The sequence below is a fragment of the Eurosta solidaginis genome, chromosome 5 (genome assembly GCF_040869045.1).
Source record: "Eurosta solidaginis isolate ZX-2024a chromosome 5, ASM4086904v1, whole genome shotgun sequence".
Lineage (NCBI taxonomy): Eukaryota > Metazoa > Arthropoda > Insecta > Diptera > Tephritidae > Eurosta > Eurosta solidaginis.
The window spans coordinates 57,870,508-57,892,327 of record NC_090323.1 but is presented as its reverse complement, the minus strand read 5'-3'; the positions used below and the strand labels follow the sequence as shown (position 1 = coordinate 57,892,327).

Below are 21,820 nucleotides of genomic sequence, written 5' to 3'. Positions count from 1 at the left end.
ATACTCTGTGAGCTCTGCTCAACTGAGTATAATAATAAAATGAATATAATACATTAGAAAAACTAATATCTATGTCGCTCGATTACCTACTGTAAAATTAGGTCACCACTTCAGTCTCCGTATTATATTTCTGATACTGTCCTTAGATCCAGACATAAAATCAAAGCTCTTGGTGTTGTATTTGACTCAAATTTCAAAATTCACCCCGTCCGGTACTCACTTCGATTTACTTATTCTATCTTATGTTTCTCGTAGCAAATTGATTAGTTTGCATACCCTTGTCAGCCAAAGATTGATTTTCTGTTTAGTAGTTCTTCATGATGTCTTAAATGGAGCTATCGTGTCCATATTTATTACTTACTTACTTACTTAATTGGTGCTTAGCCGTTTAAACGGTTATGGCCGTCCAACAAGGCGCGCCAGTCTCTCTGCCAACCAATTGGTCACACCAAGAGAGTTTAAATCGTTTTCCACCTGGTCCTTCCAAGGGAGTGGGGGCCGCCCTCTACCTTTGCTTCCATAGACGGGTTCCGATAGAAACACTTTCTTGGCCGAAGCTTCATCTTTCATTCGCATAACATGGCCTATCCAGCGCAGCCTCTACGTTTTAATTCGCTGGACTATGTTGATGTCTGCGTAAAGCTCGTACAGCTCATCGTTAAATCTTCTTCGGTACTCGCCATCGCCAACGCGTAGAGGTCCATAAATCTTTCGCAGAACTTTTCTCTGGAACACTCCCAGAGCCGCTTCATCTGCTGTCTGGTCCATGCTTCTGCCCCATATAACAGGACGGGTACGATAAGTGACTTGTAGAGTATGATTTTCGTTTGCTGAGAGAGGACTTTACTTTTCATTTCCATATTTATTACATTACTTAAAACTGAATGTTCCAGCACGATGTCTGTGTCATAATGATTTCTTTGCAGTTGACCTTTGCAAACCAAAGTATGTTCAGAATGAACTTATTATCAGACTATTAACTGAATTTAACTAGCTATGTTGAGAAATAAATTTCTAAGATTATCCTTCTACGTTAGACTCACAAAGTTGCTCATATCTCTTTAGGGACAAGGCTTAAGGATCATCTTTCATTCTCATAACACCTCCTAGCCAACGTAGCCATTGTGCTTTAATTTGTTGGACTATGTTTATGTCTGCATAATGCTCGTACAGTTCATCATTAAATATTGTTCGGTACTCACCGTCGGAAACGAGTAAGGGTCCGCAAATCTTTCGAAAAACTTTTCTCATATAACAGAATGGTTACGATAAGCGAGTTATAGATACATCGTTTTCGTTTACCAGAGTTGGCTTTACTTCTCAATTGTCCATTTTTTTTCTAGAGAGTGAGCCATGTGCAGAAGTCCACTTAAGGAGACCATTCACCGGGATGATCGTTTACATACGGTTCAATCAGCTTACGATCAATCAGCCCAAGAAACTAGCAGTTTCACCAAGGGTGGACCATAGGGAATCCGATGTTAATAGCGTAGATTCCACATTACAAAAATGGTTGGTGTCATGTGGGGACATATCGCTTGTAGAACATACATAACGTATGTCAGAGGTGATTTTGGACAAGTAAGAGTTTAACCTGTTACAGTTTCCAGAACGAAGTTGGACCAGGGGGATTCTTGTCTTCCTTAATAGCGTGCTTTCTTCTGCATTGGTAGGATAGTGTATATTACTAACGGAGTTCAGCTGGCGCATCTTAGCAAAGACGTTTACCGATTCTGTTTGGATTTTGCCTAGGGCCTCCTTCTCAATCAAATGGCTGTGTTGGCAGGTGCCGGATATCATCATAGTGCTTGTGGAGATGTTCCCTTAACCCTCTTGGAGGCGGGGGTACATCAAGCAGTTGTTTGCTAGGGTGTCCAGATTTGTGACGATTGAGCACAAACTGTCTGTTCACCATTTCCCTGTACTATTTAATAATACTTGGCCTCACTATTTCAGGTATTCTACTGGCCGGGATGAAGCAAACCGAAATGTTGACTTTGCGAACGCGTGCTCTTTAAATATTCACCATTGACTATTTTGAAATTGATAAATGTCCCCCGTTCAGAACTTACGAAATTTGCTGATAGCTGTATTGAGAATATGACCAGGTGCTTGAGTAGATATGCATCGACTACCATTCAACGCAGTTTATGAGCTCTGTGTTTACGATGGAATTGTCTGGCTATGACAGTTTCCTGCCATTAGAGTACGGGCATCTCCATTTACCCTATAGATAGACGTATTTTATGTTTATTTGCTGCGCTAATTTCCTGCCCCTTTTGCCTACAGCCAGGCTGAAATGCCAAAGCCAGTGTTTCGTCTTAAAATCGCCAAGAATGAGACGGCGCACTCATATCAGAGCGATAGCCTTGTGGACACCAGTTGACAGAAGAAATTTTTATAATGAAATGTGTATAACTTCAAGGGTGATACCGCCTGACCAAACATTTGTGACTTAACTTCCCAAAGATTTGTATCTGGAGGTGATATTGTAGTGAAATAGATTGTACTGCACGGTGTGATGGGTGATAGAAGTGAGGCCGCCAGCATTACTGCGCTCGCCATCTTTCTAGCCCAAAAAGTCCTGAACGATGCAACCATCCTCTGCACGTGACACACTGACAGGAGTATGGCCGTCTTAAATAAATCCTTTTCCTTCCAATGCAACAAAACCACTGCCCTGTACCGGGGATGAGTTCAATACCTAACCGGAGCAGGGGCCCTATTCAGTAACTATGAGTTTTGAAATGTACATTTTTCTTTCATACAAATTATATGTAGAAAAAAGGACATTTTAAAACTCACAGTTACTGAATAGGGCCCCAGGAGGGTATGGAGCAGTCCAGACTTAACAAATTTAATAGGGTTATACTGAAAAGAAAGCCTTTGGTCGTAAATTAAGATCCGAGTCGCTCCGGTATATAAAACCGCCTGCCGTGGGTAGTGAAATAGATCTCTTACCGCGTTACTTGGCTTTAACGCTTTGCACCCTCATAAGTTTCAATATTTCAACTTTGTGTAGCAAGATATGTGTGCGGCGGTATATTAACCCGGCATAGGGCATAAACACTTTGGCCGCTTCAAAGTGAAGAAAGAGGCATTTTATTGGTATCTTATGACGATGTCGTTTATATAAACATCTATCAGGCTAGGCAACACAACAAAGCGTTCAAATAATCCGGCATGTGGCTTAATTAGCATAAAAAATTCTAAAACAGTTTTGCGAATGAGGCACCCTGCGCTTAGCTTCATTGTTTACATTTATGTTCAAGTTCGTTATCACGCACGTGTAGTTCAAAACATTCAATGCTATTTGTTGTTAATTGGCGTTTTAGCTCATTTAATACTTCATAAATAATAATTAAAATGTCGACAAACAAGCTGGAATACGATTCTACGTTGGGTGGGCCTGTGACGTTGCCGACTCATGTTTCGACGTTTCGCTATGCAGCCACCGTTGTACACGAGATGCGGCAGCTTATTGAAGAAGTACGCAATCCAGTGAGTCGTAAACTGGTTTTCCAAACACTGCCTAAGCACATGCGTCGACGAGCTATGTCTCATCACCCAAAGCGTCTACCTCGTAAATATCGTGCAGCGCACCGGTCTCAAATGGCCAAAGCTGGTAAGCCACAGCAGACCAAACGTCCTTCACGGAAACATCGGCGAAGGCCGGGAAATCTTTTGCGTGATTATTTAAGAAGACAAAGGAAGAAAATTTGGCTTGAAACACACATATGGCATGCAAAACGTTTTCATATGGTAGACCGCTGGGGCTATAGATTACCGCAATCTAGTTGTGATAAAACGTACAGAGCATGTTATCGGGCATCTGCGGATCATTGCCTACTTCAGGATATGTCGTTTTTTGTATGCATTGAAATGAGGGGCAAAATTTCTGTTCTGCGAGAAGGTTTCGCCAGATTAAGTAACACGAAATGTGGACTTAGTATCACTGCTGAAACATATATAAGTGGACGTAGAGAAGGCAGCATAGACTTATTTAGAGATGGTCAATATCCAAACTATGCATTAGGGCGTGTTAGCTTTATGTGGCAACCAAATTTTTTGGAGCACGCAAATAGTGAAGACATAAAACGTACCTTATGGATTTGGATACATCCGAGCGCTTATTCGGCTGTGTTATTAGAACTCCTAACAGTGTTTCAGCTTAAATGCCAGAACAGCATTAAAGTACCTTTAGGATGTGACGAAAAATTTGCTGAGAACAATAAGAAAGCAAAAGAGAAATGTAGTGTAAATGAATGCAGTAAATATTGATAATATTCACCCTTAACATATAATATTTCTCTTTAATTTTTAGCATCAAAACCTAAGGAGCAAAGATGCCTACAGTTTATGACTAAAAATTTAGGATTTCAACGTATTATGCGATATAGAAACGCCACCACAAATATTGAACTCAGTGACTTAAAAGATGCTATGAACCGGTTTCGTCTCACTGGACACCTGTCACAAAGTGTACTCAATAAGGCGTTCAAACCAAAATCGTTAAAAGAACACACTCGAAATACTTGGTTGCATACGTTGCTTGAAGAAAATTCCGATTTCCAGAGTGCTCATGAAAATCAAATTGAATTCTGGCAAAATTGTATTGAATTGCGTTCGCCTGGTGAATTACTTTCAAACATGATATTGTCACTAAACATTGAAGATCCACGTTTGCAACGACCTATGAAGCGTACTAAAGCCGTACCTGAGTTAACAACAAGCCAAACCAACTTAGATTTCATACTAACAATACCAGAAAATTTAGCTCATAGTCCATTATGGAATGATGATATTCGCAATGGTTTATGTAAAAGTATGATAAAACCTAGTGACTATAGTCAGCTCCGTGCTAAGCATGCCGCAGTACCGGGCGTGCGTTGTCAATTCGAAGAAGAAATGCAGGCAGTGCCAGTAATGCTTATACAACGACCTGGTTCACAACGCTCACAATATAAACGTTTAGGATACGGTTGTGGTTGGGATATAATAGCGCCCGCTGGTTATGGTATGCCTATTTGGCTTTCACTAATAATGTGGGGTGCCAAGCCAGGTGGACTGCGTGAGTTCGAGAGCGTTGCTCGCGAATTAGGTACTGAGGAGCATTTACCTGATACGGTTGCTGGTAAGAATTGAAAGAATATAATTTTTAAGACGCTGAACATGTACATACATATCTTCCACAATCCTCATTATTTTGGGAGAAGTTGTTATCATGTAACATCCAAGCAAGAATTGTTTCTAAGCATGCCACATTCAACTAATGGTTATATTTAGTTCCGAACTATCCAAGAAATTGCATGCTGGCGTTTGTGTGCTATTATATTCAATAGTAGGAAGGTTGATCAATCAATTAAGAAAAAATTGTTTTTTGAATCCTAGACCTGGTATTGAAAGCAAGTTATATACATGGTAGTTGAAACTATAATGTACTAAGTTTTCGCCTGCATGAATTTTTGATTTTTAAATTAAATTTCTTGCAGACATTTTTTTGAATTTACTTATTTCAAATACTTTTTATAGGTCGCGTGCTTGCTGATATGCGCCATCAAGAGCTGCGTTCAAAATATTTTCGCAAGCCACCAAATAAACGACACAGCTATAAAAAGCTGGCTATAGTGAGCCCTTTTAGGGCACCTTTTCCTGCGTTAATACGAGATTGGGCAGTATATCCTAAGCAGATTGCTGAAAAACACAGCACTTTTCACGTACTACGTGATCGTACTTTGCTGCAACAAATTTTGCTATATATACAGGGAAAAAGTAAAATATTCCCAAATGAAATACCAGAGAATTGCCTCTTACAGTTGCATTTACGTATGAAATCACGTGGCAGTTTAGATGATTTTGCGTTAATATGTTTACCAACACGCAACGATTTTAAACGTAATCTTAAACACATAAAAAAAGGAAATCAGGAGCCAGTGTTTACAGAACCACTGCTACCAGATTTGTCAGAGGGAAAACGTAAAGCTATAAGAAAGGCACATAAAAAGCTGTTAAAGCGCTTACGTGCACGACGTGTGCGTGAAAAACGTAAACAGCAGGTATAAAATCGGAATATTTATATTATATTTGATTATGTATGTACTTATCAGAGTTGTAAAGCAATGCAATCACCGCGGAATGCATTCCATGCATTTCCATTCATGGAATAACGCTTTTGGATTGCAGTCTATATTCTTCTTTTTAGTATAATACATACTTTTTTTAGTCATTATTTCTTTTTGTTTGTCCTGACTAATTATTCCTTTATGAATTCCTCACGTGGGCTAATAAAGTTTGAAAGCATTCCTATGGATGTGTGGAATAAGCATTCCGCAAATGAATATTGTTATAATAATCATATATTTTTATATAAAACTAGGGGTTTTTGCCCCCTGCTCGCTACGCTTGCCAACCCCGCCCCCCTTTTTCGACCTCTTCACCTTCCTCACCCTTTACACTTACTCTTACTCAGAGTATTACTTTTATTATTGTTCTCACTCTTAATCTTACCCTTACTCATACTCTCGCTCTTACTCTTACTCTTATTCTCACTGTTAACTTTACTCTTACTCCTAGTTTTACTCATACTCTTATTCACACCTTTACTCTTCGCCCTTACTGCCGCGCTAACTCAGCCTTTTCCCTCTATAGTTCCTATTTCTCATTTATTTTTCTTTCACTCTTGTTCTTACTGTTACTATCACTATCTTATTCTTTTCCTTGCTCTTACCTTTACTCTTCCTCTTACCCTTCCACTTACCCTTAGCCTATTATTCTTGGTCTTAGTCTTACTCTTACACTTATTCTTACTTTTACTCTTACTCTTACTTAAAAAAAAAAACAGTACATACTACAGAAAGATCATACCACTGAAATCAAATATTTCCGGAAGAAAAACACTTTTTTATATAATAGAAGGATGACCATGATTCGACCTTTGCAACCAAAATACCAACTATTGAATTATAAGGCCCAGTTTTTCAGTGCGAATTAAACCCCATTTAGTATGTTGCGCCCTCCCACAAATTGTCATCTTCCCAGCAGATCCCTGCAGCGGGACTTCTCTCCGCTGCTCAACAAGCGACAAAAAGTACCCGCTGCTGCTCGCGCCCTACGACCTCACACGGTCGATCCAATGCACAACTACAATCTCCGTAGCTTGGTAAGTAGCAATGCCGATCACCTGCCCCCTCCTTCCGCCACTAGCACACGAGTAGGCCAGGGAAACAGACTCTTACTTCCTATAACCGTGTGCCCTGTTACAGAATATTTTTGCTTGTGACGCCTGCCCAATGCAGTTCCAGCCTTGAACGGTGCCACTTTCCTAGATGGTGTGGGCGCAGTGACGGTAATCCCCCGACGAGTTTTATCGCGCCGTGCTGTCAGATCGCACACGCAATAACACCGAGTACCCGCTGCTTACCTAGGGAAGTCCAGTCCCAGGCCCCCAATAGCACTTGCGACCTAGCCTTCCACAACCCATTCACCTGTCTTGTGCGACGACATCTTACCCGTTCCACTTCAGGATACTGCAGTTCAACTGCAATGAGCGCCTTCTATTACTATCACTTCCACAGAGGTTGAAAAAACTACAAACTTGCTAAACCATCTAACGCACTAGGCCCACACGGTATAGCTACGCCGATGCCTAAAAACTTTGGCAATGAGGGATTCAAATATCTAGCGCATGTCTTCAACCTATCTTTGTCCACCATCGTCATCCCCGAAAAATGGAAAATGGTGAGGGTGGTACCGCTACTAAAGCCTGGTAAACCAGGTAACGTAGGATAATGATATGGTCCGATATCTTTCCTATCGCCAGTAGCCAAGACACTCTATGCTTTCCTCTTCCCTTACTTCACCGCGAACCTGCGATTTTCCAATCATCAACATGGCTTTCGAAACCTAAGTAGCACCACCACCACACTAAACCCCATCAACACGCAGATAAATTGCGGTTAAATCAAGAACCCCACCACCGAATAGTACTCGTAGCTCTAGACCTATCATCAACTTTTGATACAGTAAATCAGGGCACATTACTGTAAGACCTGGAAGGGTCCACCCTTCCTCCTAGTGTCAAAAGTTGGACTTCAAGTTAACTGTCAGGACGCCAGGCATCAGTGCCATCAGGAGAGTCACATCAAAACCCAGAACAATTTAACAAACGGTGCCAAAGGGTGGTGTCCTATCTCCGCTTTTATTTAACTTCTATTTATCGAAGCTCTACTTTATGGAGAGCATGTATCCGCAATTGTAACTAAAATCCAGAGCCGTAACAAAATTCGCAAGTCTCTTGTCGGCAGACCTTGAGGTAAAGATAAAGAAACGCTCATACAATTTAAAAAGATTTGGCCGGTCACTTGCATGCTACGCGTGCCCAATATGGTTGCCGAGCGTAAAGGATATTGGAAGAAACCACAGGCCTATCAGAATACCCCTCTCAGAACTGCTACGGGCTGTCTTTTTATGTCCCCAGAACAATATCTACACAGTGCGGCGAGAGTACTCTCCATAAAGGAGAGAAATAAAAGGGTGAACAAACAGTTCCTGTTGAATACTCAAAAGCCTGGGCATCTTAACAGACATCTGAGTGATTAGGCGCCTCCCAGGAACTTAAGAAGTCATATCCACCAGCATTATTAAGAAAAACCGGCACCTAAGAACTCAGCCGTATGTAGAAGAAAGGCATTAAGAGTCCCTATGTGATATCGACAAAAAGGAGTCGTCCCTCCTGGGATTGTCGGCACACCCCGCCCTTAACCCATTTGCGCCCAAACAAAGACCGTTAGCATTTTTTTATATTTATTTGCAGTTTTGTCATCTTAAAATCACTTTAATTAAGTTTAGTATTAAAAATTTACGAAAAAGTGATAAAAGTTGATTTTTGAGGGTGTACTTTATTTAGTACAGCGGGCACTTATAAGTGATATATTTTAAAACATTCTTTGTCAATGCCCATTGTTTTTTGGCATCCTGTACATTGCCTCTTTAATCGCGTATGACACAAAACACATCGTAGCTGTTTGGGAAGCTTTCCAGGGTTATGTCCGTTGTTCCTGTTTGGACCTGCTACGATAGAGCCGAATGGACGAGCTTTGTTGACGTTACGGTTCTTAAGGTAGCTCCGAGCAATGTGCCTTCTGAAAGCCAATTGGTCGAACCTATTTTCGCTAGATAAAGTATGTAGACGCAAAGCGTTAGATATGCTCATATCAAGCAAATACTAACGCGGTACAGAGAAATAGATCCGTCTATTTCACCAACAACGCCCATTCCTTTGTTGTATTTTTGAATCAAGTATGGAATACTCACATCTACTTTTTTCTTATTCTGTGAACACCAGCGTTTTACCTTACCCATACAATTTATTTATATATATATATATATTTTTTTTTTTTTTACCTTGAACTAGGTCTTAAAGACCGTAAATAAATAAATTATTATTATTATATATAGGGTTCAATTGCATCAAAATTGGTTCCTATTGTGTCCACCTTACGACCAATATTTCGTTCATAGTATCGAATCTGTAGTCAAACTCAGCTCTAGGTGACTTTTCATATCTTTCACCGATCGCAAAGGACAATTTTTGGTGCGATTTTCACGCATTGTTCCAGTTGCTTTATATCCAGTTTCTTTCAAGTCTCGCAGTAAATCACAATTAGTAAAAAAATTGTCAAAATAAATTGTATGTTCCTCAGGTATCGAAGGCATTTTTAGTAACAACCCAGTTTTTGTAACCGAATCTAATTGGCTTACCTCGAATGAATTGCTTAGAGGGATGGTGGCCATAATATTTTATCATTGATTCGTCGATCGAAATGTTCTCATGAAATATCCCCTTCTGGCAAAACTTTTGAGTCAATAGGTCACACAAGGGTCTAATTTTGAACATCTTATCATTGAAAGTAGATGAGAGGCTATTATCAACTAAGTGAAAGTTTCTCTTGATTTCTAGAAATCGTTTTCGTGACATACAGTTCGACACAATAGAAACTTCAAGATCTTCGTCATAACTCCAATATTGGCGCTCACGTGGTAGTCTATGATAGCCAAATAGTATTAGGATACCCAAGAATCTCCGTAGGTCATCATCGTCCAGTACGAAGTCATGCCTATTATTTTGGGCAGCATACAGGTTAGTGTTCTGCTTGATCAAATGGAGTACCTCCTCATCAAATATTTTTTCAAAAATCTCTACCGGCGAAAGGTTACGTAGCTGTTCAATAACTTCGACTTTTCGCGATGAGCAATCATTATTCATAAACTGGGAGGAGTAAGACAGCGTGCATTTTTTCCATTTTGGCCGTGAGTCACGGATTTAAACGTCTTCTTTTGCTACACAAGTGTTCGTCATCACTATCGTCCCATTCAGAATCGTCATCAAAATTCGCATTACGGTGCATGACCTCAATAGTCCCAGGAATGTCTGTTGGTAAAGTTGACGTTTGCAAATCCTCTTCATCACTTTCTTCGTCGGTTAGTTCATGAGGATCTGGCGGCAATATAATGATGTCATATTCATGGTCACCTTCTTCCTCCATAATAGCGTTTACAGCTTCTTCAAGACCCAAATAACTGTTTCCATTTCTGAATTTCGACATTTTCTTCCAGATCCTAAAAAAGCAAAACGTTCATCATATACATATCACATGTGCCCATTGTACTAAAAAAGCGACAGTTGACAAAATGATTTGCTAAATCCTGAAAATACACAAACATTTACACTCACCGCACTAAATAAGTATAGCTTTGTCTTTTTGCACTTTAAAATTATGAATATTTAAATGTTAATTCCAATATTTTAATGAAAAATCGCTAATTTTCCTTCTGACTAACTCCGATGTGAAAACTGCATGTGCAAATGTCAAAATCTGGAGCCAGATGTTTTACCAATTTATCTGTAATCTTAGGCAAAATGAAGATAATATTACAAGGTTGCACATCTAAATAGTTTTGTTATAAAAGTCGTAGCAGAATTTTAGGCATGGCTTGTATTGGTGTCGTTTATATAATACAGAGAGCGCAAATGGGTTAAAGTAAAATACTCTGAACTTGCAGCAGAGGAAATCAACCTCCCCATGGAGACGCGCGCCACTCTAGACCAACTTCGATCTGAATACTGTATATCCTGCTGTATATATGACAGCAACCATCGGTTCAATTGCAATGTGAAACCAAAGCCTCTAAGACCCCTTTCACCTCTGTTGAAACTTCAAGTTTTCGGGGTCTTCCGTTTGACAATATTGATGACAATTTGTGAGTGGTCACCTATTGGATGGGGCGAAGCACTGCTGCTACAACGACAAACATAAGTGTAGCTTAAATCATACAAAGGAATGGCAAGGATTGCCGAATGCATTTATTTCAGTACTGCAGTCCAATGAAAAAGTATAGGAATCCTCTGGGGCTGCAATCAAAAGAATACTTATTCCAAATGGAATGCATTCCTTAACAACTCTGGTACTTATTCATTATCTCTTTATAGGAGACAAGTAATATGCGTGTTTATATAAAGCCTGCAAACACAGCAGGAATTGTTGCTGTACATTTTGAACAGATGTGTAAACTCTGGTTGCCAGAAGATCATTCGACATTATATAGCGTGCGTAAGCAATGCCAGCGTGAAGTCTTCGGTTACGCACCAAACGCTCACTTTAGTTATACCGAGGCAACAGTGTGTGCGGTTGGTTATGTAACACCCACTGGACTGAAAGAACTACTCACATTATGTCGTCAAATGAATGTGCGTCAACCAATGTGTCTGATGCGCAGTCCCAAAAGTCGTCATTATCGATTTACCTGCTTCAAATTGAATTTGGATGTATAACCTAATCAAAAGTATGTAAAAATGATTTTTAATCAAAATTAAAGAGTTCATTTGCAAAATTTTATATGTCTAAGAAATTATATCTGTTTATAATAAAAGCTGCTTTAACTACGTTTCTAAGGTTCTTGAGTACTTAGGAAAAGGAGCAGCTATACTCAGGCAATTAGAAAAGACAGCGTTCGAAGAAGAGCACGATTTTCATTGTTGTTGTTGTTGTAGCGATAAGGTTGCTCCCCGAAGGCTTTGGGGAGTGTTATCGATGTGATGGTTCTTTGCCGGATACAGATCTACGCTCCGGTACCACAGCACCATTAAGATGCTAGCCGACCATATCGGGAACGATTTATGTGGCCACATTAAACATTCAGGTCATCCCCTCCCTCCCCACCACCAAGTTCCATGAGGAGCTTGGGGTCGCCAAAGCCTCGTCTGTTAGTGAAACAGGATTCGCCGCGGATAGGTGAGGTTGACAATTGGGTTTGGAGAAGCTATATATTGCGCTGGCAACCTGAAGGGTTGCGCTACACAGCCCCTTGAATCTGGTATTTTAGTCGCCTCTTGCGACAGGCATACCTACCGCGGGTATATTCTGACCCCCTAACCCGCTGGCGTAAACAACAACAACAACAACATTTTCATTGATAATTTATATATACCATTGAAAGCACACGCATTTCGCTCACAAACGCTTTTTAATTTTCCCCGATTTGTTTTTTAGTATATTGATACTTAGGTTTTTTAACGCTATATAATTGAATCGGTACGAACAAAAGCAATGTGTATAGAAAACTTTCTTATATTTGGGTTTAAGTTGTTTATTATTATTATAATTTTACTTCGAACATGGATGGTTTGTTGAACCGCCAACATGCAGTTATTATGTGACTGACGTGCCTAAAGTAGACTTCAAATTCGTAAACAAATTGTGTATGGAGAAAATATTGCAAATCGAATACAGTTTAAAGAAAATTATCTCAAATAGCAAAAAGAGCATTCCAAACAAGTAAGGAAGGCTAAGTTCGGGTGTAACCGAACATTACATACTCAGCTGAGGGCATTGGAGACAAAATAAGGGAAAATAACCATGTAGGAAAATGAACCTGGGGTGACTCTAGAATTTGTTTGTTCGATATGGGTATCAACTGAAAGGTGTTTAGATTTAGATTTAGATTTAGATATGGGTATCAACTGAAAGGTGTTAATGAGTATTTTAAAAGGGAGTGGGCCTTAGTTCTATAGGTGGACGCCTTTTCGAGATACAGTCATAAAGGCGGACCAGGGGTGACTCTAGAATGTGTCTGTACGATATGGGTATCAACTGAAAGGTGTTAATGAGTATTTTAAAACGGAGTGGGCCTTAGTTCTATAGGTGGAAGTATTTTCGAGATATCGCGATATCGGTTGACCAGGGGTGATTCTAAAATGCGTTTGTACGATATGGGTATCAAATTAAAGGTATTAAAGAGAGTTTTCAAAAGGAGCGGTCCTTAGTTGTATATGTGAAAGCGTTTTCGAGATATCGACTAAAATGTGTACCAGGGTGACCCAGAACATCATCTGTCGGGTATCGCTAATTTATTTATATATGTAATACCACGAACAGTATTCCTGTCATGATTCCAGGGCTTTTGATTTCGCCCTGCAAAACTGTTATGTATGAAACGAGATGGCAACGCCACGACAATAAATTATTTATATATACATCTGGCAACTGTGTTGCCAGAACATTCTTATCTTCTTTATTATTTTTTTATCTTTCAATTGATATACTTTTACGCATTAACTTTAAAATGTAACAATAAACTTATTTCATTAATTAAATAAACACTCATATATAAAAGTGGTGTCAGAAGTGTATTTAAAAATGAGCCTTACACCGGAGGATTTAAAAACAGTGTTGGGTGCGCTAGCAGGAGCAATCCGAGGAGCTGTGGAGGAGGCTGCACAGAATGCTGCGGCAAATACAAATGTAAATCGTTCGGTGTCACCCAAACCGCCACCGTTTAGTATTACGGAATACAAATCGGAAGATAAATCGTCAGTACAGGATTATTTGACACGTGTAGATTGGGCATTACAGTTGAGCAAGGTTGCAGAAGCGGAACAGCACAAGTTCGTACGTGTACACATGGGGGCAGAGCTTAATACAGCGCTAACAATTCTTGTTAGCCCAAAAACACCAGACTCGCTCAACTACAGCGAAATAAAAAATATCTTGATTCGCCATTTTGATGGCTGTAGGAATAAGTATGCAGAATGTATCAAGTTCCGGCAAAACAAACAAGAAAAGGGAGAGTCGATTTGCAAGTTCGCACTTCGGTTAAGAGAAGCGGCTGTACACTGTGAGTATGGAGAATTCTTAGATAGAATGCTACTAGAGCAATTGTTGTATGGCGTAGAATCACGAGTTATTTGTAATGAAGTTATTGCAAAGAAACCAAAAAATTTTGCTGAAGCATACGAAATTGCGCATACAATCGAATTAACACAAAATGCCACAACAGACCTAAAGTGCACAGAAGTGATACAAACAAGCGAGCCAACGTATAAACTGGGATACGCACCAGTTAAAACAAAAAGAAATAGTAATTCGAAAACCCCGAGTGGCGAAGAACCGATGCAGAGGGCAAAAGAGAAAGGGTCCAATTGTTACGGATGTGGGGGGCAGCACCTTAGAAAAGACTGCAAATTTAATAATTCCAAATGCTTTGCATGTGGAAGAGTGGGCCACATCGCCAAAGTGTGTAAGGCCAAATTAGATCAGATTTCAGAGGATGAATGTGAATCAGTGCAAAAACTAAAGTGTTAATGCATGCAATGCAGTAGATAGAAAAATGGTTCCTATATATATAGATGGGAAACAAATTCAGATGGAATTAGATACGGGTGCACCATGTGCAAAACGTTGCGTTCGATTAAACCAAATTTTAGGTTGTTAAAGACAGATCGACGATTTACAAGCTATACGGGACACAAGTTGAACTGGATTGGACGGGTCGTAGTAACTGCGACAATGGGAAAAACTTCACGACGACTTAATTTGTATGTCGTCCAAGGAGATTGTGATACACTTTGCGGCCGAGAATGGATATCGCAATTCGCACGAGAAATAAACTTCACTGAACTGTTTTCATCGTCTAACCGAATCAATACTATAAATTCAACAGCACCAAAACTATCAATAAATCAACAAACGCGACTGCAACATCTCATTACACGTTTTGAGGACATATTCAGTACGACAGCTGGGAAGTTGAGTGGGCCACCTGCAAAAGTAAAGCTCAAAGATGGAGCAACACCAGTTTTCGCGCGAGCACGCGATGTACCGATGGCGCTGAGAGGAGTATGCCCAGGAAATAGATCGTAAAATTCAGTCAGGTTTTTACAAGAGAGTGGAGCATTCAGAATGGGCCTCAACAACACACGTAGTAGCAAAAAAGAATGGGGGTATTCGCATTACCGGTAATTATAAGCCCACTGTCAATCCAAAAATGATCATCGACGAACACCCGATTCCAAAAGCAGAAGATTTGTTTAATAAAATGAAAAACGCTACAATATTTTGTCACTTAGATATAACAGATGCATTTACGCATTTAACAATTGACGATGAGTTTGCGCATGTATTGAACATTAAATACAGTGGCGCATGGGTTAATACGACCTACTCGTGCGGTATATGGAGCAGCAAATATTCCAGCTATCTGGCAAAGAAAAATGGAGACTGTGTTACAGGGAGTCCCAAATGTTTTAATTTTTTTTGATGATATCTTGGTGTTTGCTGAGAACTTCGAGCAGCTACTGATAGTTTTGGAAACGACACTAAAGCGCATTAAATCACATGGTTTGCATTTGAACAAGTCAAAGTGTGTCTTTGCGACACCATCTGTGGAGTTCCTTGGCCACCGCATCGACGAATAGGGCATACAAAAATCTGAAAAACACATTGAAGCGGTACTAAACGCTCCCAAGCCAACGACTTTCAAAGAGTTACAGCTGTTTTTAGGAAAAACCACGTATTATAGCGCATTTATTCCAGATTTGGCCACAAGTGCACGTCCATTGCGGGATATGCTGAAGAGAGAAATTTTACTGGACTAAGGAGGCAAACGCACCCTATGAAAGAGACGTTGGTTTCACCTCAAGTGTTGATGCCATACGACCCAACACTACCTGTACTACTGGCAACAGACGCGAGTCCAACAGGACTAGGAGCCGTGCTTTCACATCGTTTAGAGAACGGGACCGAACGACCAATTGCATACGCAAGTCGAACATTGAATGCTACAGAACAACGCTATCCACAGATTGACAAAGAGGCATTGGCAATTGTGTGGGCGGTTCAAAAATTTTTCAAATATTTATACGCGTGCCATTGGACACTAATCACCGATCATAAGACATTGTCACAAATATTACAACCTGACAAATCGCTTCCAGTACTATGCATAAGTAGAATGACGAACTACGCAGACTTTTTAAGCAGATTTGATTTCGAGGTAGTGTACAAGAGCTCAAAGGCGAACGCGAATGCCGACTATCTTTCACGCGCCCACTTTCAGCCACCGAAATCATCACAAATTAAGCAGTTGCAACAGACAGCCATGACGAATCTAGACGAATATGACGAGTTCGACCACTTCATGATTCGCCAAATCAACCAATTACCACTAAGTTCAGAACACATAGCAAGAGAGTCCAGAAAAGATGAACGAATGGGTAAAATAATTAAACTACTGGAAAGTGGCCAGTGCTTGAAAAGGGCAGGGTACAAATCCCCAGAAGCCAATTATAAGTTGTCCTCCGGATGTTTGACTTTCGAACATCGTGCTGTTATTCCACCAAAATATCGAAACAAACTGCTTGACAATTTACACACGGGGCATTTAGGAATTGTTAAGATGAAAGGGATTGCTCGCTCATTCATATACTGGCCGGGCATAGACAATGATATCGAGAATATTGCGAACCAATGTGATGCATGTGCAGGACAAGCAAACAAACCGTAAAAAAGTGAGGATCATCATTGGGAATACCCCAAAGGACCATGGGAACGTATTCATATCGACTATGCGGGACCTTCCGAGGGAGCGATGTTGCTGGTAATCTCGGACGCATACAGTAAGTGGTTAGAAGTGAGAGTTACTAAATCTATAACAGCAACGGCGACAATTGCGTTGTTGGACGAAGTGTTTGCGGCTTACGGTGTGCCGCTAACTGTCGTTTCTGATAATGGAACAAATTTCACTTCTGCAGAATTTAACAACTTTCTCACAGCAGTTGGTGTTAAATATCACAAATATTCAGCGCCGTATCACCCAGCAACTAACGGACAAGCAGAGCGTAGCGCACAAACAGTCAAGAAAGCATTGAAAGCGATGGGTAATACGAGTAGTTCATTAAAGACAAATTTGAATGAATTTTTGAGGCAATACAAAAACGCACCGCATGCAACCACAGGGTCATCACCAGCACTACTATTTATGGGGCGACAGTTGCGCACAAGGTTGAATCTGATTCGACCAGAGGAAATTTCAAGAAGGTAGAAGAGAAGTAATACGTAAAGTCCAAAAAAACTATTAGAGAATTTGAACCAAATCAAAATGTTTACTTTTTGTCAGGAAATCCACGAATTTGTAAGTGGCTCAGGGCCATAAACGCACGTCTAGGTGATCTGCACTATGAAATACTCTTCAATGGGAAAAGTGTAAAACGGCATGTGGACCAAATACGCAAAGCCCCGGTTGGACCTGATAAAACAGCTCGGGAAGCTGATTATTACAAGGCGAGGCTGTCAACCGAAGACAACACTAATGAAACCGAGGCATCAGCTGAAGTAGAAATTTTACTGGCACTGAAGCAATAACGCAACCGGTGGTTACTGAAACGGCGCAAAACGAATCGTGGGGATCGAAAGATTTTGAAGGCTTTGCTTCGGCCAATAGTACAATAGGGCAAAATCCTACATCGACACCGCATACAACACCCGAAACAAGTAGGATACCTCAAATTCTACGGCGATCAACCAGACAGAGAAGGGCACCTGTCGGATACTCACCTTAGCCCTTGCAGAGGAGGGAAAAATGTTATGTATGAAACGAGATGGCAGCGCCACGACAATAAATTATTTATATATACCTGCAACTGTGTTGCCAGAACATTCTTATCTTCTTTCGCACTTTTTCGGTTTTTCGAAATTTTCGATATCGAAGGAGTGGGCGTGGTTACAGTCCGATTTCGTCCATTTTAAATAGCGATCTGAGAGGAGTGCCCAGGAACTTACATACCAAATTTCATCAAGATACCTCAAAATTTACTCAAGTTATCGTGTTTACGGACGGACGGACGGACTGACATGGCTAAATGAATTTCTTTTTTCGCCCAGATCATTTTGATATATAGAAGTCTATATCTATCCCGATTAGTTTATGCCGTTACAGGGAGCCGTTATGCGAACAAAATTAATATACTCTGTGAGCTCTGCTCAGCTGAGTTTAAAAATAAAACTTTACTTTCAAGGAAAAAAGTGTAACTTTCAAATATTGTATGTTGCTTTGTAAAAAAGTGCATTCGTAACGAAAAAGCGTAGTTAATAAAGCGAATGGAGGTGTCTGTAGCACTTTCAGGTGAAAATACCTCGAAAGGCGGAACCATTTTGAAAATTCTGTCACCAAGTACAGATTCGGCTTGTCGAAGCCCATTAAACAAGTTTTGGCTCATTTCTCATTTTTCTGCTACAATCAACACTGGGTATGAAACGACATTTCTTTTCTTATCGACTGCTGAGTGAAATATCACCATATCTCGATTGCCGCTTCAAAAACTCCCTGTCTCATAAAACTTTTGAATGACGCCCTACTTCAGAATTTGTTTTAAAAACGCCCTAGCTGTGGAGATAGAGTGTTTTTGAAAGAAATGCTGAAATAGGGTGTTTTTGAAAACTATTCTCAGATAGAGCGTTTTCGAGCTAAGTGAGCTGAAAAGAAGAGAAGAAAGTTTAACGGATGCTACTGAGTGTCCTAAGTACCGAAAAGAAAGGCTACATTTAGTCCAAACGATATTTTTTTAGTTTTAACAGCTTTATTGCAAAATCGGTCAATCTACTTCACTCATTTTTGCCGTTTTTAAAATCGAGATTTTTACCGTAATAAATTATTGGTTTCGTTGTCGATTGAGTGGTTCATTAACTTGGTTTTAAAAAAGTGTTATATCTGCTAATGAAATGTCAAAATTTCCGAAAAGGTCAAAGATGTATTGAGAAAAAACAACTAATCAATTGATATTGGATTCCGATCGATTTGTAGATTTTGTGTGTATTTTTAAGCTAGTTCGATCTAAATGGGTTGAGTGCAAATAAAACGAGTTCTTTCAGCTTACGGCCCAACATTTCGCCAACTTTCCTTGGCATCTTCAGGGACGAATATTTATATTTAAACATTGAAAGTAAAAAACGAATTTAGATATTGATTTTTGTCATTAAACTAAAAAACTGATTTTTACAATTAAGAACGATACCATCTTGTCATAATCATTTGTTTGCACCACGAATTTTGTACAGGATTGAGCAAAGTTAAATACTTTTGAAATAGTTTGAAGATTTACTGCTCTTTTTTATAGAATGGTGAACACCAGCAAGGCAGCAGCAAGGTCCACAACGCTCGCGTTACGTAAAAATTTAAGGGGACGAATATTTATATTTAAACATTGAAAGTAAAAAACGAATTTAGATATTGATTTTTGTCATTAAACTAAAAAACTGATTTTTACAATTAAGAACGATACCATCTTGTCATAATCATTTGTTTGCACCACGAATTTTGTACAGGATTGAGCAAAGTTAAATACTTTTGAAATAGTTTGAAGATTTACTGCTCTTTTTTATAGAATGGTGAACACCAGCAAGGCAGCAGCAAGGTCCACAACGCTCGCGTTACGTAAAAATTTAACTTCAAAGAAATAATATTTTCGGTACTTTCATAAGACAGTAAATAAATTTTACAAACTTTCTCGACAGCACAGCTTAACCACTTCAACAAAGACTACAATAAATTAAAAAACAATCAGACCTATTCTGCACTTCGAACTGAACTGAAATTTTCTCAGTTTGCTAACTTTGGCGGCCACCGTGTTGTGATGGTAGCGTGCTCCGCCTATCACACCGTATGCCCTGGGTTCAACTCCCGGGCAAAGCAACATCAAAATTTTAGAAATAAGATTTTTCAATTAGAAGAAAATTTTTCTAAGCGGGGTCGCCCCTCGGCAGTGTCTGGCAAGCGCTCCGATTGTATTTCTGCCATGAAAAGCTCTCAGTGAAAACTCATCTGCCTTGCAGATGCCGTTCGGAGTCGGCATAAAACATGTAGGTCCCGTCCGGCCTATTTGTAGGGAAAAATCAAGAGGAGCACGACGCAAATTGGAAGAGAAGCTCGGCCTTAGATCTCTTCGGAGGTTATCGCGCCTTACATTTATTTTTATTTTTAAATTAGCTGACGGAGATTGTTTTGATTTTTATTTTCGCCGGCTTTAAAGCGAAATTTTTTTAAAAATATGTAAGTAAAATATACATTAATGTTTATAAAAATTATTTTAAAACAAACTTTTTATTTTTTGTGGTTTTGCAGGACAACAAGTACAACACCAGAGCAATATGAAAAATTGTTGAAAATGCTGTCAACAAAAAGAGACATTGCACAAGGTTTCTCAAAAATGCCTAAAGAAGAAGTGCAGACGTTTTGGAAAGAGGTTGCATCGGCATTGAAGGTACTTGGTGCCCAATAGAAAGAAACGAATTTATGGATAAAGGTAAGGTTATCCTGAAAATAACTTATGTTTTCCTAATACTTGTAATGATTCTTGCAGTTTTTTTTATCTAAAAATATTTTAACAAGTATGACATTTTAGCACTTTCAGTACCAACTTACAATTCTTCGCTTATCCTGAATGGATCACTGAAGTCCCTCAATCTCCGTCTTTCCACTCTCACGTCTACATTGTGGGACGCATTGTCCTCCTCTGCAATAAAAACTGCAACGGCTAATGTTTCCATAATTTATTTATGTTAAATAAATGTTAAATAACGAAATATTCACTAATTTATAAATTTTTCACAAATATTTCTTTATTTTGTTGTGTTCTAATTTTATCAATTTCTCACAAGCAGCTGATTTCGAAAATTCGTTCAGTCCTCCTCTTCTTCTTTCAATTCAAGCGGAACTCAGGATACCTACTTTCAGTTCAAGCGGAGCGGAGAACTGTAACGGACTTGTAATGCAGAATAGGGGTCAATAATAAATGTACGCGATTATTTCCGAAGGAAAAAAAAACACAAGGAAAGCTAGACGTCGAAAAGCTTCAATCACAACAGACTGCCAATGATTTCGCAACTCGACTCTCACATCTGCTCTCTGAGAGCACAACTCATCCTGAAGGAATACAGGAGCAGTGGGAGCATATCTCCAAAGCACTTCGTACTGCCGCCGAGGAAAAAATTGGTTACCGGCGGCCACGAAAAAGCAACTGGTACGATGAAGAATGCCGCGTTGCAACCGAAAGAAAAGACGCTGCCTACAGGGCTACGTTAAAAGCGAGCGCGACAAGAGGAGTGTGTGAACGCTATCGTGAGTTGAAAAGGGAAGCGAGAAGCCTTTTCAGGAAGAAAAAAGCAGAAGCAGAAAGGCGTGAGTGCGAGGAGCTTGAGCTGCTAGCCACCAGGAATAACGCCCGAAAATTCTACCAAAAAATACGGCGATAGACGGAAGGTTTTAAGACCGGGGCAAACTCCTGTAGGAATGAAAACGGCGACCTTGTAACTGATATCCAGAGAGTGCTTAGATTATGGAGGGAATACTTCTCTGCTCTCCTAAATGGAGGCAGCAATTCACCGCGTAGAGATGAAGAACCCGATCCCGCAATCGATGATGATGGAATATATGTCCCCCGCCCGATTATGACGAAGTTAGAATAGCAATAACCAGATTGAAAAACAACAAG

General features: G+C 39.8%; 2 protein-coding genes across 5 annotated transcripts; both read left to right on the top strand.

The window, feature by feature from the left end:
- Positions 1–3,280: 3,280 nt before the first annotated feature.
- On the top strand, positions 3,281–11,943 carry Pop1 (POP1 ribonuclease P/MRP subunit). Of its 3 annotated transcripts, none has more exons than XM_067756914.1 (4): positions 3,281–4,252; positions 4,325–5,134; positions 5,533–6,056; positions 11,489–11,943. In XM_067756914.1, exons 1-4 carry the CDS (start codon positions 3,367–3,369, stop codon positions 11,828–11,830), a joined length of 2,562 nt encoding a protein of 853 aa, XP_067613015.1. In that variant the 5' UTR covers positions 3,281–3,366; the 3' UTR covers positions 11,831–11,943. The 3 variants fall into 3 exon arrangements, with proteins under 3 accessions (XP_067613015.1, XP_067613014.1, XP_067613016.1); XM_067756913.1 differs by having other exon boundaries at positions 3,281–4,270; XM_067756915.1 differs by lacking the exon at positions 11,489–11,943 and adding an exon at positions 10,615–11,477 and having other exon boundaries at positions 3,281–4,270.
- A 1,671-nt stretch (positions 11,944–13,614) lies between these two features.
- LOC137233865 (uncharacterized) lies at positions 13,615–18,271 on the top strand. 2 transcript variants are annotated; one of them, XM_067757340.1, is made up of 2 exons: positions 13,615–17,372; positions 17,452–18,271. In XM_067757340.1, the coding sequence occupies exon 1, from the start codon at positions 13,695–13,697 to the stop codon at positions 14,637–14,639; it is 945 nt and encodes a 314-aa protein (XP_067613441.1). In that variant the 5' UTR covers positions 13,615–13,694; the 3' UTR covers positions 14,640–17,372; positions 17,452–18,271. The 2 variants fall into 2 exon arrangements, with proteins under 2 accessions (XP_067613441.1, XP_067613442.1); XM_067757341.1 differs by having other exon boundaries at positions 13,615–17,383.
- Positions 18,272–21,820: the final 3,549 nt, after the last annotated feature.